General features: G+C 33.7%; 1 protein-coding gene across 1 annotated transcript in view; it reads left to right on the top strand.

Moving 5' to 3' along the window:
• LOC148598329 (two pore potassium channel protein sup-9-like) overlaps window positions 1-17,120 on the top strand; it is a 73,374-nt gene extending 56,254 nt beyond the window's left edge. The window contains exon 3 of the mRNA XM_088560146.1: window positions 12,480-17,120. Coding sequence (XP_088416272.1) covers window positions 12,480-13,282 — 803 coding nt within the window. The 3' untranslated portion in view covers window positions 13,283-17,120. The remainder of the gene's footprint in view (window positions 1-12,479) is intronic.
• The last annotated feature ends 416 nt before the right edge of the window (window positions 17,121-17,536 follow it).

Genomic DNA, 17,536 nt, shown 5'->3' on the forward strand with positions numbered 1-17,536 from the left:
CTAGCCCCCGGCTAGGTTTCTGAGCACTATTTAGTCGCCTTTTACGACAAGCTTAGCGCTGCTGCAGGCCTATTCTTTTAACACCCGGACCTGCACGGGGGAAGAATCTTAAAACATTGTTCAGTAATGCAATTTACTGACGTAAATGACGCAATTGACGTGTCTAATTGGTTGGTTCTCTATGAGCAAACCAGGTTATTTTGTACAACTTGACTTGGTACTATGACGTCATTAACGTCGATCGGCCAGCACTCCGCAATTCCAATAAGTTAAAACCCTCAACGAAAACTAATATATTCTTTAAAAAAGATAGCTGACAATTAATAAGAAATCCGACATAGATTTTATTTGATGTACTGTGCGATCACTGCTATGTTTTATATTTCAATTATAATTCAATTGTGTAGGTTGGTTGAACAAGTAAACTATTTCCAGTTATTCTATATATAAAATTGAAAATATCCCGGACACCGATGACCCAATTGGAGCCTTGAATTTTACGCTGAATTTTGCAAAAAAACAAATGTCTGTTTTCCAGAAATTTTACCTTATGGTATATTTTTGACATGTTTTGAACACCTGATCGTGTCTCTACAGAATAATGGTCTTAATTGCGGCAAATCGTGAACAAAACGGCAGTTATATGTATTGAAACCCGTGATTGAAAATAATCGGTCAGTCTACGTCACTTTTTTTTTTTTAAATTGTATTGAAAACAGTAACAGTCGGGCTGTAAAAAGTAGGGCCGGTCGGGTTACTGGAAACATAAACTTTTTTTTATATTTCAGCCTTAGTGTTGAGAGAAGCATGTATTTTTTTAAAGTAGGCCGCTATTATATACATGCCTTCTTTACATTCTGAATCAGTCCGGACCGATAGAAGTTAACGTGCGTGATACGTCTCTTAAAGATCCCAAACGTCAGAAATTATGTACATTGAAATACATGCCATGTATGTCAGTATTTGTTTTTTTTGTTTTTGTTTTTTTGTATTATTCTTGTGTTCTTTTTATTTTATAAAATCGTACTTAAAGTACTAATGACCCAATTTCTAAAATTCGCAACAAATTGGTGAATGAATCAAAACAAATGGGCGTTTGTCCCAGTTCCTTCCATTCTTTGAAGTAACCTTTCTGCACCGCCCTGGTAAATATCGTCTGGTCGAAAAAATGTAAAACGCAGAAGTGATTTGATACAAGCGTCTTTGATCTTCCATCCAAGGACGATAACTGCTTCACGTGTATCGCCATCTGATAGCCGTGTTCAATTAATTAATTTCAAAACATAAAGCGGTTATGTTTTCATCATTTTCTAGGTGAAGTCATTACTTGCCGCATCGATTTTGGATCGGATTTGATTGAAAGTAGACATGAAGAGAATCGAATGCGATGATAAGTTTTACGATTTTTGTCAATTGCCTGTTTACATTTGTTTGAAGGCAAAACAGGGTTATAAAATATCCATGGGATTAGTGTGTCTAGCATGGAACTTTATGGAACTTTCCATGTAAAAAGTACTATATTCTGGCGAGGAATATATAAATTATACTGTAATTTACATTAACAGATGAAATACACAGCTTCAATAATTTGTAATTTGCATGGTGCAAATTCGGAACTTTCTTTTCAGTCTCTGCATCCGTACTTGAGCATACGAAATGAAAGACCATGTCGATGTGTAATACATAAGAAAATCTAAGACTGAAGTCTTCAAAATCAATTATTCTTTGTCACGAATTTGGCTTACTTTCAACATCCGAAATGGCACGAATGCGATATGCTCTAAAATCGAATGACTTTCCCTAGCATTTTTGTTCCATTGATATGATTGCTTAACCGTGTTGACCCGAATGTTTTCAATCACCTGGAACCAGATTAAACAACTGGCAATGGCTATATATATTTGTTTTTGAATCGGAAACTGGGTTATATTACATAAATCCAATGTAAACCGATCATTTCATCTTTTGATGTAAACTTCCCGATCTTATAAAAAAAAATTTAAAAAAATGACAAGTGAATGATATTTTTTAAAAGAGGTGCGTTGTAGCGATCTTTGGGTCGCTTATGATATTGACCAGGGAACAAGATGAGGAACCAGATTAAACAACTGGCAATGAATATTCATAGATATCGTGGCCCTGCTAATGTATATGACCTACACAGTCTTGTAACGAGCCCTATGCCTGAATAGGAAATTGGGTAATGTTCAATGCTAACCGATCTTTCATGTAAACTTCCCGTTCTCGTAAAAGCAAGAACACACGTTTAACACACGTGTTTGATATTTAAGAGATACATTTTTATCTGGTATGAAGCTAGAACTACATGTATGACGCTATGGTGGTAAACACGGCACATTACGTGAAGTATAAATATAAAATTAAGGAAGTCATATGCGAAAATAAAGTACTGAAATTACTAGTGCAAGAATTCGCTAACAATATTAGCGACTTAAAAAAAACATTTCAAAAGCAGAGAACACTTTATACCGGTGCACCTGGTCCATGCATGTCTCCAGTTTTTAGAGGAGTCCGGGTTGTCATTTACTTTAAATTTGTTTCTTTCCGCGTTGTATTATGTTTATTTTATGTTCTTAATGTACATGTATTTGCCTATTTTCATTGTCTAGTCGTTATCCTTGGATTATGTCATTTTTGATAGTTCCAGTTTCACAAAAAGTCGTAAGTGTAAAATTAATCGTAAGTAATGACGTCATAAACTAAAATAGCATTGTGACGTCATGATTTACGACTTTTTTGTGAAACTGACACCTGGTTCCAGTGATTTCAATGTAAACTTTAATATTATGACAAGCAACTATATTAATTTCTTTATTCGGCAAACTATTAGCTTTTGCTTAGCACTTAGTAATATCAAAATTTGAAGAAAAAAAAAATTATGCAGGAACATTTTAGCGTTTGATTAGGATACCCTCCTAGAATTTGGAAAGGACTGTCAGCATCGGTTTTAGCCTTCAATATAAGATGATAAAACACCAGCTGAAAGCGATCTTTTGCGTTGTATCCGTTTGATTTATGAATGAATCATTCGATTTGACACATTTAAACACCATCTGTAGGTACAAGCATGATTGGATTTTTTCTCAAGGTTTATTGATAGTCGATTAACATTCTATTAACAGTGCAAATGGCATAGTGTTTATCTCGTACTGGTCGTGTGGACCGAAATGATGTATTTGACTGATTTACATGTACATTTGTTTATCAGTGCATCAGGTATCAATCTCGAAATTGTAAATAAGGTCATCATTAACGATAGCACAGTCGCAAACTACATATATAGGACATCATTTTCATGTAATATTGTACTGCATAAAATAAGTCGGTATAACAGTATAAAGGTACCAGTCTTGTAATGCATATCTCGGAGCGGGTGTACGTCAAAACATCAAGGATGTAAAAAATATACTTGCGTTTTCTTTTTGTCTCTTTACAAAATAATGTTTCGTCTAGATATATGAAAAATGACTTATAACATAGAGCAAACATAACACAGTAAGATGACTAACTTTTTTGTTAGAAAATTTAACATTCTAACATGAATATTTTAATCTGAAAAGGTTGGGTTGATGAGTGCAAAACGAAAGTGAAAGTAGAGAATATGGCTATTAATAGTGCAAGACACTTTTTTGTCCGATTTTCGTGGACTCACCCTACTTTTTTTGCGGGAAATTAATGTTTCACGTGTCCTTAGAAATGCTACATAAGCGAAAATTTTATTGAATCAATTTACATGTTTTTTTTAATCCTAAAAATACATGTATGCACTTCAGTATAGAAGTGTATGTGAATACTGTTGCACGACTGAGACCTAAATAAAGCGCAAGAAATCACCGGTAATTCTCGATAAAATCTTCATTTTAAAAGAATTTCAACACCTAAATTATTGGATATTGGTATAGTACGATAGTTCATTATAACTCTTTATTTAATTGTGCCATTTTTACGGGAAAGCGCAACGCGTGGATGAGATAAAGAAATCTTGTCTCTGTAGTGACAGAAATAATGTTGTAGTACGTGTAACACAGTTAAAGTTTTAATTCATAAATTATTTTTCTTTTCCATACATGTAGATCTGCTCCCGTTCATCATTCCTTCAATTCTTAAGACGTTTTAGCAGGTTGATTACAGCGTATTCACATGTATATTGAGTTTTATTGCATGTTTTTTAAAGAAATATGTGGCTGCTTTGGTACATGTACTTCCAAGATATGCTAGATTCGTGCCATTCTAATGTTGAAAGGTTTTATATAATTTGAATAAATCTGCCATTCAAATATTTGACGAGATTTGTCGGGGATTTATCCAATTTTATGCAAACCTTTTAAGCGGGAATTACACAATCGGGCCAGATTGGGATTCAATATATATAAGTGCCAAGCTCTGAACAGCGTCTGAAGTTCAAAAATTCACTCTAGACGCTGCAGCCAGACCGCTCAGAAAATGCAAGAATCTTGCAAAGTCGGGTAAATGTAAATAATTTTAAGCGACGCTTTCCAATTGTTGAACGACGTATGATTTGTATAACGCCCGAGAATTTCGAGAGTCTGTCTGCAGCGGTTAGTAAGAAAGGAAACGAACGCTGCGTGGATCTTGTAAAAGTGCAACCCATCGCCTCTGTGGCCATTCTTTCTTTCCTAAAATATCGGTGTTTTGTTTAGAGTATTTTCTCTCAAGTGTTTCATCCTAATTGACCGAATACATATTGTGATCTTCAAAAGATATTTTTTATATATATTTTCACATGATTATCGTACGTACATTTGTAGCATAAATCTCGATTTGCGCTTCCTTATACTGGTATTATCATATTTAGTTTTTGCATCTAATGTAGTCTTCCTTTAGTGTACTGACACTGAAAATGAATTCTGACACAGGTTAATTGTCTTATGCGTTTGCTTTAAGGGTGACTCAGTATCAAAGTAATGGGTAATTATACAGGGGTGTTTTTCACTTTTATTCATATATTCTTCACATTTTTACAATAATTGGGTGCTATATTACAATTCCCTTGTCCGTCCGTCCGTTTCATATTTGATAACATACTTCTCAGCTTCTACTGGAGGGGATGCTTGGATAGTTGGTATATTGCTTTGTCATGGTGTCGATCTTGTACCGTGTTTCCCCTTTTCAGGTTCGTGTCTCATCTACTTCCTGTTTACCGATCGACTTCGTAGTATTAGGTGCTGCTTAATGGAAATTTTCGTATCAGATTTCTAAATTTATTATCATGATGACTTGTACCGTGTCTCCCCGTTTCAGGTTTGTGGCTCGTCTACTTCCTGTTCACTGAATGACGTAGTAATTTTTCAAGTGGTATATAATGGAAATTCTCAGCCTCTATTAGACTGAATACTTAGATATTTGGTATATTGCTTTTGCATGATGACTTGTACCGTGTCTCCCCTTTTCAGGCTCCTCGCTCATCTACTCTCTATTTACCGATATAGTTTGTAATTATTCAGGTGGTGCATAATGGAAATTTTCATAACATATTTATCAGCTTCTTTAAGAGCAAATGCTTTAACATTTGGTATATTGTTTCTGCATGATGACTTTTACAGTGTCTCCATTTCCCAGCTTTGACTGGAATGGTTGAGTGGGAGTATTGCAGCATTGTGCTAACTACCCAGTTTACCAATTTTGCACGATGGCAATATTATGCAGTATGTTATATTATAATACACCGGAATAACTACATGTAACCTCAACGGATGCGAGAGGTTAAGCGCGTATATAAAACCTAGTAGTTAATCCCACCTTACCCATCGGAAATGATTGTAGCACGTAAATACCTTTGCGGTGGTTTCCAACTTTCCAATATGGCATTGAGATTGCCATTTGTTATACATGCTTTTTTCCCCCTTTTCCTTAGAGTTTATCTTTGCGGTCATTTTGTTGTTTCCTTACATGCAAGCCTGGACTTTGCCGTCGTTACTCGCGACCCTTCTTTCAATTATAAATAATAAAGAATCGTGTTTTGAAGTAAATTGAGGCTAAACCTGTGTTTAAAAACATTAATCTTATAAACACCTAATGAAACAACATAATGTGAATTCGAAAATAATTGTGTACATACTTACTTGAATAAAATGCAAGTATCAAGAAAACGGCTTTCAAAATGCAAGTTTAAATTATTGAGTTTATAACGCTCTAATGACAGTTGTGGTAATAATTCTAAATTACCGTAACGGTATATTTATTTCCAATATTGTTCCGTTTACTCAGATGCCACTGCACAGTAGCGCCTTAGAAAAATTTTACGTGCTAATAGTCAACTTTAAATATAATTTTGACCCTTTGTTGACATTAAGTAATTGGCCAACTACTTTACTTCATTCGCGATTATACGAGCCTGTATAATTTCTTGCTATTTAGTAAGCGAAACGAAATCGCTGATGTGATATGACAATACCTGGTAGCTGATATACGGGAATGTCTGTCAATCTAGCAATCTCGTTACAATAGTTAAGATTGTGCTATATTTACTCGAAATATAACGTGAACATTAATATAGTTCATGGAAATATTTTTGCAGTAGAACCTGTTTGGTTTAACCGTGGGGGTTGGGGTTAGGATCAAAAGTTTGCGTCGTGTAATTTATTTAAAAGGGGGTCACTATTTCAGTTTAATGGAAAAACTTGCAAGACTATTGAACTTTACAAAGACAATAATACTGCACTGACTTGACATAAAATTGATAAATGGATGAGGAAATGTTAGGCTGTGCCGAATTTGTATAATATCGAAGTAAGTGCACTGTTAATGTTTTAATACTGCAACAAAATTTTAAAAGAAAATTAACGTTGTAAGCAAGAAAAACAACGCTTTTTTATTCGAAGCCGACGACACCGGATTATGTTCAATTTGCATATTATTGGAAATATGAGGAAGGTGAAACCTTGAACCGAAGAAACATGAATTCTAACACCTATAAGCCCTTTCATATTTTTTGTCTTCCAAAATGGTAAAATTTGTTAGGATTGACGGTTTTTATTGTCAATGTGCATTATGTTATTGTCTGAAAAAAAGGATGGGGCGAAATGTCCGGATTTGGTGAGGGACTGTGGGTTGTCAACGTCCGAAATGTGTACATGTATGCGTCGAGTTGTCCGGTATCGATAAGCTGATTACATGTACGTCATTTTCGTAAACACACGGGTGCCTTATTTTGACCATTTTATAGACTGATGTGGTTGTCAATAGCAATTACAAAGTGTATGTGAATGAAGCTTAGTTACATGGAGCTATTTTAACCCCCCGATTTTACATGCACAAACTGGATATTGAGGGTTTTTCTGGCCATAAGTATACTGACCCCAGTTGACAATACAACCATGAAGGGAGCGTGTAGAAAGTGTCCGTAAAGTATAGGACATGTCGAGGAAGAGGTCATTATATAGTTCAGTACATACATGTATAGGTTTTTTTTTTTTTTTATAAATCTTTTTGGATTCTTTTAAGAGACTGTACATATAGAAACCAGGCAGTTTCTATGATATGGATGGCACATGGACAATTCAATCGGACGGAATTTTTTGTTCCAATTAAATGTTTATATCATATGTATATCAAATAGTACAAAGTTTTTTTTGAAATCGACAATGGATGGCTCTGAAAATGGTTTAAATTCCCCAAGAAATCAACCAAAATGAAAGCGATTTCTTTTTTTTAAATCAATACTTCCTATGTAATTTATTTCTCTTTAACCGTTTTGTAGTTCATCAAAAACCAACATTTAACTTTGAGGAATGATTTTGCATTTGCGATATGAAATGGTCGATTTAAAAAAAAACAAATTTGTTGCACACACTTCCGTTTTTTTTTTTTTTTGCATGGACAACCTCTTAATCACTAACGGTAACTATACTTAATTGTGATTCTTTATTGGAGAATTTTAGTTACATACAAAAACGTAAGATATAATCTCCTACTTTTATTAACAACCAGCCAACAAATAAACCAACCACCAGACTATCTAACCAACTACACATAATAAACAATCAACCAATCCTTTAGTTACTGGAATACATTGTACAAGTTGCACTTGGTTTCTTTGTGTTGTTGTTGATGCTCTTACTGTTGGCCAAAAATTACGCAGGGTTGCCAAGGTTACATTTAAGTTTTTTTTATCGTTTATCCGGGTCATTCCTGCCATTTTCCGAACAAATATTTCATTTATTTATGTATTTCTGGTGATAATGTACATCGTAAATTAATTGTCTTCTTGTATTATTCTAAAACAGAAGAGAAGCATCTGAGAGTCATGTTTCTATGGTAACTGATTTTTTTGATTACCAATATTTTCTGAAGTTGATGACAAGACTTGAATAAAGAATCGACGCTGGACAATAGAATCCGCTATCGAAATTAATTTGAGTTGAAAGAAGCCATATAATGATATAGTGGAGCTCTTTGATGTTGGAGGTTAGAAAGTGTCTAGACTGGCTTGGTGAAAAGAAAGATTATACAGGCGTGATTTTACCCAAATTGGTCTTTTGAAAATGAAGTAATCGCACTTCGAAACCTTTTATTTACGTTCAGCACCTAATGATATTAATAAATGAAAAATATATTTGTTCGTCTGATGTATTATATAAGAGAAGAATTCCTATAGAAATTTATATGCATGTAATATAACTTTGCCTTTTCTCAAAGGCAAATTTATTTTGTCTTATTGATTGAATTTAAATGCATTATGTTCAAGGGCATTAGATTATATTACAGTATTTAGGCTTCTTCTTTTTAAAATGTATTCGGTCGAGGAACATGCATAACATTTTGTTGGAGCGATTCAATTGATGTTTTAAGTGCGGGGTAGTCAGTGAGCATGTCTAATATATACTTCCGGGGGAAGCCCTGCCTCCTGAAAGTATATATCACGTATGCTTATCGAACACACACCGCACTTACACATTGTAAGAGAAAAGAGTCTGTAAGTGCTAGTAAAAATATGACTAAGGAATAAGTGCTAGTAAAAATATGACTAAGGAACAAGTACAGGTGTACATAGTAAGTGTGCGAACTTCAAGGCTCGCCAATTTTAGATATAGTAAATATTCGGAGACCAGCAGTGGAATTTTTTAAAATAAATATACTGTAGTTAATTTGCACCTGCTTGCCAATTTAGGTATAGAAATATACGCCACCCTGCCAAATTTAGATATAGAAATGTGCACAGGCTCGCCACATTTTGATAGTAGTAAATTTTAGCAGGAATTTAAGCGCCAATTTTATATATTATACAAAAATGTAGTAAATTTATGCATGTTGGCGATTTTAAATGGGGCCGATGGTAAGTCATCATTCATAATCCCATACACTGTTTAATGATAAAATACTCATTTTCATCAAACTCCTTATGTCACATGTATATCAAAATATTATGGTAGTTTTAAAGCATCTTCAATGTATTATAATCTTCTATGGATTTTTGAACTCGTGTCGCAACATGTTTTTTTCCCCAACCTTTTCTTTGGTTGATCTGGATGTTTTGTAAAGTACCCCTCGAGTAAATGATTTTCAATTTTAACTCCACTGCCACAAAGTAAAGGTATAAGACTCTTCATTTCTGAAACAATCGATATTTTTTTCCAGCTTTCCTCAGTTTTGTCAGTTATTTTTTTTTTAAAGTGACAAGTGGCCATTCCGTAAGTAGGAAGTTAGTTATTGCCTTAATTGTGATTTTATTGGAAAACCCGGAAACAGTTCAGATTTCTGATATTTTTCTTGTATGCTTATTCATTATTAAAAGTCTTTGCCATAATCTTGCTCCCATCAAAGTACATGTACATTGTACCACAACTACGACCATACACTTTTTCAGATTTATGACGTCATACAGCTATACAGGAAATGATTACTAACTGTCATCGTTGACATGCAGATCGCAAAGTCGTTTGTTCCTGCTTCCTGAAAATGACAGCCAAATTGGTGGCATGATTGGGGAAGTTGTCACTTTGAATTCTTCTTTATAAATTAATTTCAAGAGTGCATTTAATACATAGATCGACATAGTTCCGACAATAGAATTTTTTTACCTATTATTTGTTTTGTCTCATGAAACTGATTTTCAACATTTATTCATCATAAAATAAAAGCTTTGAGACGAAACAAAATACTCAGTTAATCAACTGAGGAAATAACAAATTAAATGTCAGAAGAATTTAGTTGCATTTGGTTCTCTGTTTTTGATGTGAAGATTTTCAGTAATGCGATTTTAGCGTGATGAAAAACGGGATAAACCTTGTGAGTCAATACGATCGGTGCAGCCATTAATTTTTAGTAGTATTTTTTTTTATATCTGTCTTTAATTACTATGATGATTATGTTTTCGAGCTGAGCCGTTGTTATAGATGACGTAGACTTCATAGATGTAATCTATATGAATCGTATCTATGGCCTACAATGTAAGAATCACCAAGGTTCTAGTTTCTGTCAGACATAAACTGATCTATTGTTAAAACGGAAGCTAACAATAAGGAATCACACGGTCCACAGACGTCTCAACTCTGACCTATTACGACCCCTAATATAAGTGGAATATCTATCCAAAACATTTCATTTGTTTATAACTATCGAAAAGGTTTCTCTTCTTTTTAACTATCTTCTAAATTGTATTAGCACTTAGTCTAGGACTCAGAGACAATGAAAGCCTGTGCAGTATGTTGCGTAGAGGCCGAAAGACTTCTTTTGATGCCATTGTACAATTGACTAAAACCTTTAAAAACTTCTAAGTCACGATTGATAGTACATTCACCTTCACACAGAAGTCTTGATTTAGGTTTGCGTGACTATGAAAGTGTATATACATGCATGTGCATTTGGAAGAGTATGTTAAAGTCGTCTTCTTTCTCATCGAACGTCCTATTTGGTTTGGCCTCCTGCCTACCGCAAAATAAATAATAATATATGTAAACACGTCTACATGTATGTGATCAAGTATTGTAACAGGTGACACACGTAAGCAATACCTTATTGTACCTGACATATATTTTCATTTTGATGTGCAGCAAATTCTTGTATCCTGGTAAATAGCAGTACAATAATTTGAGTTTTTTGCTTTGTGTGGTATTTATTTGTTCTGCACCAGCTGCATTTTATGGACCAGTGGTGTATTATTATCCCTAAAAACAGCAATATTTTACAAAAAAGCACATCGCTTATAGACCCGTAAATTGGTAATTATAGTTTTATGTGGTCTTAATCTGTAGCTGTTTTACGCTTTTAACGTTTAGCGATACATAATAATTTAATGTGCAGTAATTAAAGGAAGAAATCTATATCAACGTAAAAACGAATAGTACATGTATCGGAGAGAAATACATGTAAAGTGAAATCTATCTGAAACGAACCTCTTCTGGACTGATAGATTTGTTTGAGAAAGGCAGCGGTTTTAAAAGTTTTGAAGCTAATATGGATTGATGGTTTAGACACATTTCCAAATGATTCAGAGTTAGGTTAAATCACGTTTTACTCTTTAGACCCTTTTGTGATAAGTTGATGAGCATGCTCATTATACCCTTCCGCGAGGTAAGGCTTGGGTAGAACAAAAGAATCTTCCGTGCGGAATTGAATATTGAGTATGCTCTGTGCATACTTATCAACTACCCCACAGTTAGCACTTAAGGGTCTAGTATTACGACCATGGAAGCACTAATATACACTAAAATCTTGAATTGAGAATTTTCTTCAATTTTCAATTCTTAGCAATGCGATAGATTTGGGTGATATTTAAGGTTCTTATAGTGAGGATTTGATGAAAAACATGAATTTGAGATTTTTCATGAAACCGGGCTCAGGCGGCACCCATAATGTGTGCTTCTCAGTGTAAAATGGTTCATTCTATTGGTTGAAATCGTAAGGGATGGTAACGGAATTAGTTCTTAAATGTCTTTACCTGCACGAACAACAGTCCGTATGTCCGTACATGACGCTTATGGGAGACCTACTTTGTGTATTTTTTGCCTATGCCTACATATGTTTATATACACAATGTATGTACATGTGATATCATCCCACATACATGTACATTTGTAGCTCTTGTTCATTACCACTCCTAAAACCCATTGTGTTATAATAATGTACACAAAGAACGTTAATATCAGAAAGAGGAATATTGCAAGAAAATATAGTTTGTCATACTTGTAGAAGTAAGGTAATATAGTTTGTAATTGATTAATAAGTATTTCATAAATGTATGTACTTGTATATGGTTTTATTTAAGTATCTAAAAGTATTTTTTTACACATTTTACGACACGAATACGAGTACATTAAACTTTCGCGTTGAGGGATAACTGACCACATGATATACGGATATAGGTGTTTGACCCATGTTGAGATTAAGTTAGACATGAAAATATCAAAAGAGAAACTAGATATCGTTTTTCGTAAGCACTCATAATAAACACGTGAATATATGATATAAAATTTGCTTTCTCTTTTTTTTATTTTCAGGTTATGGTCATAGCACTCCGCAGACAGATGGCGGGAAATTTTTCTGTATGGCATACGCTCTAGTCGGAATACCTCTATGTTTGGTTATGTTCCAAAGTGTTGGTGAAAGGCTCAATACAATCGTTACGTATCTGCTCAGACAGGTCAAAAAGTGTTTTAAATTGAAAAACACCGAGGTTTCACAAACGAACCTCATTCTTGTGGCTGGGAATTTATCAATTATCGTTCTAACCGCGGGTGCTGCGGCTTTTGCCAAATTTGAAAATTGGACGTACTTAGAGGCTCTGTATTATTGTTTTGTGACGCTCACGACTATCGGGTTCGGGGATTATGTTGCTTTACAGAAGAACGACGATTTAAATACAAATCCTTCCTATGTGGCATTTAGTTTGATATTTATATTGTGTGGATTAACAGTTATATCCGCGGCAATGAATTTATTAGTTCTTCGATTTTTGACAATGAATACCGAAGATGAACGAAGAGACGAACTCGAAGCTGCCGCCGCTGCGCAGACGGCAGTTCGATTAGATGGTGACGTCATTACCGCAAATGGGAATGTCGTATCAGGTGCTCAAGAAAATCCGGAATATAACGATCTGACATCGGTGTGTTCCTGCTCATGTTACAATTTGTGCCCAAGCAATAAACAACGGTACAAAGTCACTCGGGAACCGGGGAAAATATCACACTTGCTTCCAATGAATAGTGTAAAATCCAAAGATGACATTAATAGTTGTGGTGGAGACTCGAACTCTATAAGTAATTATTACTCATTGTCTAGAAAACGAGCATCTGTTTGATTTAAACCTATTTTAGTTGGTTTGTTTAATGTTCCATGTTCATTGTAAATACGACTTTGTTGCTACATTGTTTTCCAATTTGATTTTAACTTGGATATGAAATTTTACTTACGAATTCAAACCCAGGAATTAGTGTACATTAGAAGGAGATTTGGGAATCATAATTTTGGAAATGAGAAAAAAATACACTAACACATTAAAAGTGATTCTGATTACTCATTGGCATGTTTTTAACTACCTTTAAAATGTACTATCTTTCATTTATTGGCCAAAAGTAACATATGAGTGAATAGCATATCATTACAATATAACAGTAACACTGTAAGACTCCAGCGACAACTATTAAGTTATAGCCTTTCAAATATCATTGACAACAAGCCACAAGTTTTTTTTACAGACTCTGTAAGTAAATTTATACATGTCAAAGTTATTTAACTTCCACGTATCGTACAGTCACATGTACATTGTATAATCTATACCTTTATTCCGTACAGAGAGTGCTTCTTGGTAAGGAAACATGTACTAAGAAGGAAAAAATACTTAGCATCAATGACATAGGAAAATCATATCGAACCTACGCCTCGGACAATATCATAATTGTCTAGAATGAGAGAATCAAAACAATTTCTACCTCGTAACAATCAAATTGAAACAAAATGAACAAACTGATCACTGTAAAATATTAACCATGCTACAGAATTCCCAAGGAAAAGATATAGTCTCCGTCTTTAATGGTCGTCAAACAAGCGCCTTACCTATGTCTGGTAGTAAAATCTTTTATCCAAGTTAATCATTAAGCCATAAAGCTAATGCTGGAAAGTCCTGTCGCGTGAATGACCATACATGTACATTTTTTGTAGCAGAATGATATAATATCAAATCACTGACCAAAATCATAGGTGAATGTATATATGTGCAAACGAAGCCACACTCATATTTAAAACGTTATTTGTAATTTTTAAAGTCAACCACGCTTATACATGCATGTGCATTGAAGAATTAAGGGATGAAAACAAGCCTACTACGCATGCCTTTATACTTTAATTGGCCGTGCTCAGATGTATGTAAATTTTCATTTAACTACGATGCGCCATCGGGCAGCAAATGAAAATTCAATTATATACATAGATATAAATTTAACATTTGAAGTAAATTTTAACATCGGCTATACTTTGTATAAGCAGAAAAGGTTTTTCATAGCAAGTTTGGGTATATGAATCATACATGACATACTACTGACAGTTTTGAGTAACGTGCTTTTAAACTCCACATGTTCTGGGTAACGTGCTAAACATGGTGTCAACAAAACAAAATTTTCCAGCATTTAGTATCTTTTTTCTCATGTTTATAAAACCTGGTTGTTCATTCCAATCATCAGTTTTAAACAACCAACAAAATGTTGTTTTAACATTTATTTATAATATGTTATGTAAATGTATGCATACTAAGACACACCCACATATTTAAAATGTTAAAAAGGTGTACATCAAACATTTTAACACGTCTTTAAGTAATTTCTGTTACAAAATAATTGTAAATTAAGCCTACTTACTTATATTGAGTTCGGTTTGATGTTCGTATAACCACACCTACATAAAATCAATTTTGAAGCAATTTATTTTTTATGTCATCACACCAGACCTACTTACCTGCATTGTAAATTTTAGTTCCACTTTGGTGCTAGTGTAACCACGCCTACATATTAATCAAATAAGGTACTTTTAATTTGATTTTCAATTCGGTTTGGTGTTAGGGTAACCACACATTTTCCATCAAATAACAATACTCGCCTACCTATTTTTGTTTTGTAAGTTTAAATGTTATTACAACATTTCTGAATATCAATGTGATACTTGTAGGAATATACCGGTTGAATTTCAAAAGTGTCACGCCCACACATATTTCGAGTAGGAACGACCACGCCCACTTTCTGAAAGTCTGTATAATTTTTATTCATTCGCTCGTAAAAAAGTTACTTTTAGTTTTGGTATGTTTAATACTGTCATGACTTCGTCTAATGAAGTTTCCATAGTTAAATTTATTTTCTTGTACAAAAGTTCCTTCTGGAGAAAACAGCAGTTACTTTGAAATTTAATTAGAAATTATTTCTTGCCTTAAATCAGTGGAATGTGTCTTAACAGACCTCATTTTGGACATTAAAATTTGTCCAGTTTAGACAGGTAATACACTTAGCTTGATAAGGAGAGAGATTGGGTTTCGGATTATTCAGTGTTCGGTTTAGAAAGGTTCACTGTACAAATTAGATGGGAAAATACAAGAATAAACCCTAATATATCAGCACATATTGAGATGTTTCCTAGTTTAAATATTTGTTAAGGAAAAACATTTGAAGTATAAACTTATGTGATATTAGCAAAAACAACTTTTCTTGTCAATGTTACACATCAAAATGACAAATTGTCCAATAAAAAGGGGATGCAAATCCCCTGCACCCCTCTGGATCTGCCACTGAAAATCTTTCGCAGGTGGAGTGGGGACTTTTTAAAGGATAATTTTCACCTTTAACCCATATTTCATGCATATCATAGATCTATTTATTTCATATCAACATTATTTTCACTTTGCACAGAAATTCACGTTTTTATTTCACAAAAAAAATCACGAATGTTCTATCGTCACTTTGTTTTCCAGATTTTTTTGTAAATATGTTTGGTGTAGTTTCAATAATGTAAGTTTTTTTCAGCGCATGTAAGATACAACATCTTAGAGCCTACTGTGCACTTTCAATATTTGTACAATTTTTGTTTATTGGTACTTATACAAACAATTATTATACACTTCTACCTGAATTTATATGTATAATGTTTTGAAGATTACTGTACTGCGATACAATAGTTAAATAATCTGTTTTTTCTTTCAAGTATCAAAAGTTCTACTAAGAATTGTAGTAGATAAAACGGTGTAGCAATAATCATTTTACTGTACGAGTTAAGTTTTCATTTATTGTGTTATAGTACTGTGAACGTTGAATTGAGTAATGAGTATTACCAAACTCCACGCAGCGGCAGACTTTCGTTCCGTCTCTTACTAACCGCTGCAGATAGGTCTTTCGAAATTCTCCGACACTCTTCAAATAAAACGTCGTATGACAATGGATATCGTCGCGTAATATCAGTTCCTTTTTCCTGACTTTGCAAGATTCTTGCATTTTCTGAGAGGGCTAGCTGTAGCGTCTAGAGTGAATTTCGAACTCGGACGCTGTTCGGAGCTTGATATTTTCTGAGAGAAGGTCTAGGTTGAATTTCGAACGTCACACGCTGTTTTGGAGCTTGAAGTAATACATGTAAATCGAGTAACTTCCATCGTATATTTCAATTTTAGAAAACGCTAGTTTTTCATAATCCTTCTATATCAAAGTTATTTTTTGTCAAAAATTTAACGAAAGGCTGCAACGTGGATATCCTTGGCGCACGCCAGGTTCATTGTATTTTTTCTTGATTTATTATCTTCTTATCGTTTTAATGTAGCTGTATCTAAATATATTCAAAATTGACGGGAATATTTTGAGGTTTATTCCAGACAGATCTTAGAAAATAAAACAGATAGGCTGTTTTCATGGTCCACTTGTAAATAAATTTCAATAAATTTCAGGGGGACAATACTACTGATCATGATATAAATTCTCCAAAAGTTGAAATTTTTTAAAAGCAAGTTATACATTAAAATCTTTTAATTCTTTGTCATTGCTTTAGGCTATATTAGCCAATGAAATGACGTAACCAATATATCCAGTTGAAAGGATGTTCACCATGATTTTAAGCTGTCATAGCAACCTTGCCAGTCATATTTAAAAACAAAAAATAAAAAAGAAAGAAAATTTATTTCGAGTGTTTCGAATCGAACAAATAAAGTTTCAAGTAGCAGTCTTTGTAAGAATCATGCAAATTTTGTAATATGTGAAGCACCCCCGAAAATGTTACATTCTTATACTTTTGTTAGTAAGTTGCTTTATCGGTCTATATGATAAAATGTATATTTATTCATTCCAATCTGTCTCCTCTGATGAGATAATTAACAAAACGTACCCAAAGTTTCTATTGTATTTTAGTGTCATTTACAGATTCATCTCCCTTAGTTCTGAATTCTACAGTGCATTCTATTTAATTCATATCTCTTATGAACAAGGGTTATATGAAAAGCCATATGTTATTGTCTGCTTACTTATACATTTTAAACAAAATATCAAAAATAAAAATGTGTAGGCTTTCCAATCATGAATCACATTTTGCATGA

Source organism: Perna viridis, chromosome 14 (genome assembly GCF_037379345.1).
Source record: "Perna viridis isolate PV_CMFRI_1.1 ecotype Kerala chromosome 14, ASM3737934v1, whole genome shotgun sequence".
In the NCBI taxonomy this organism is placed as follows: domain Eukaryota; kingdom Metazoa; phylum Mollusca; class Bivalvia; order Mytilida; family Mytilidae; genus Perna; species Perna viridis.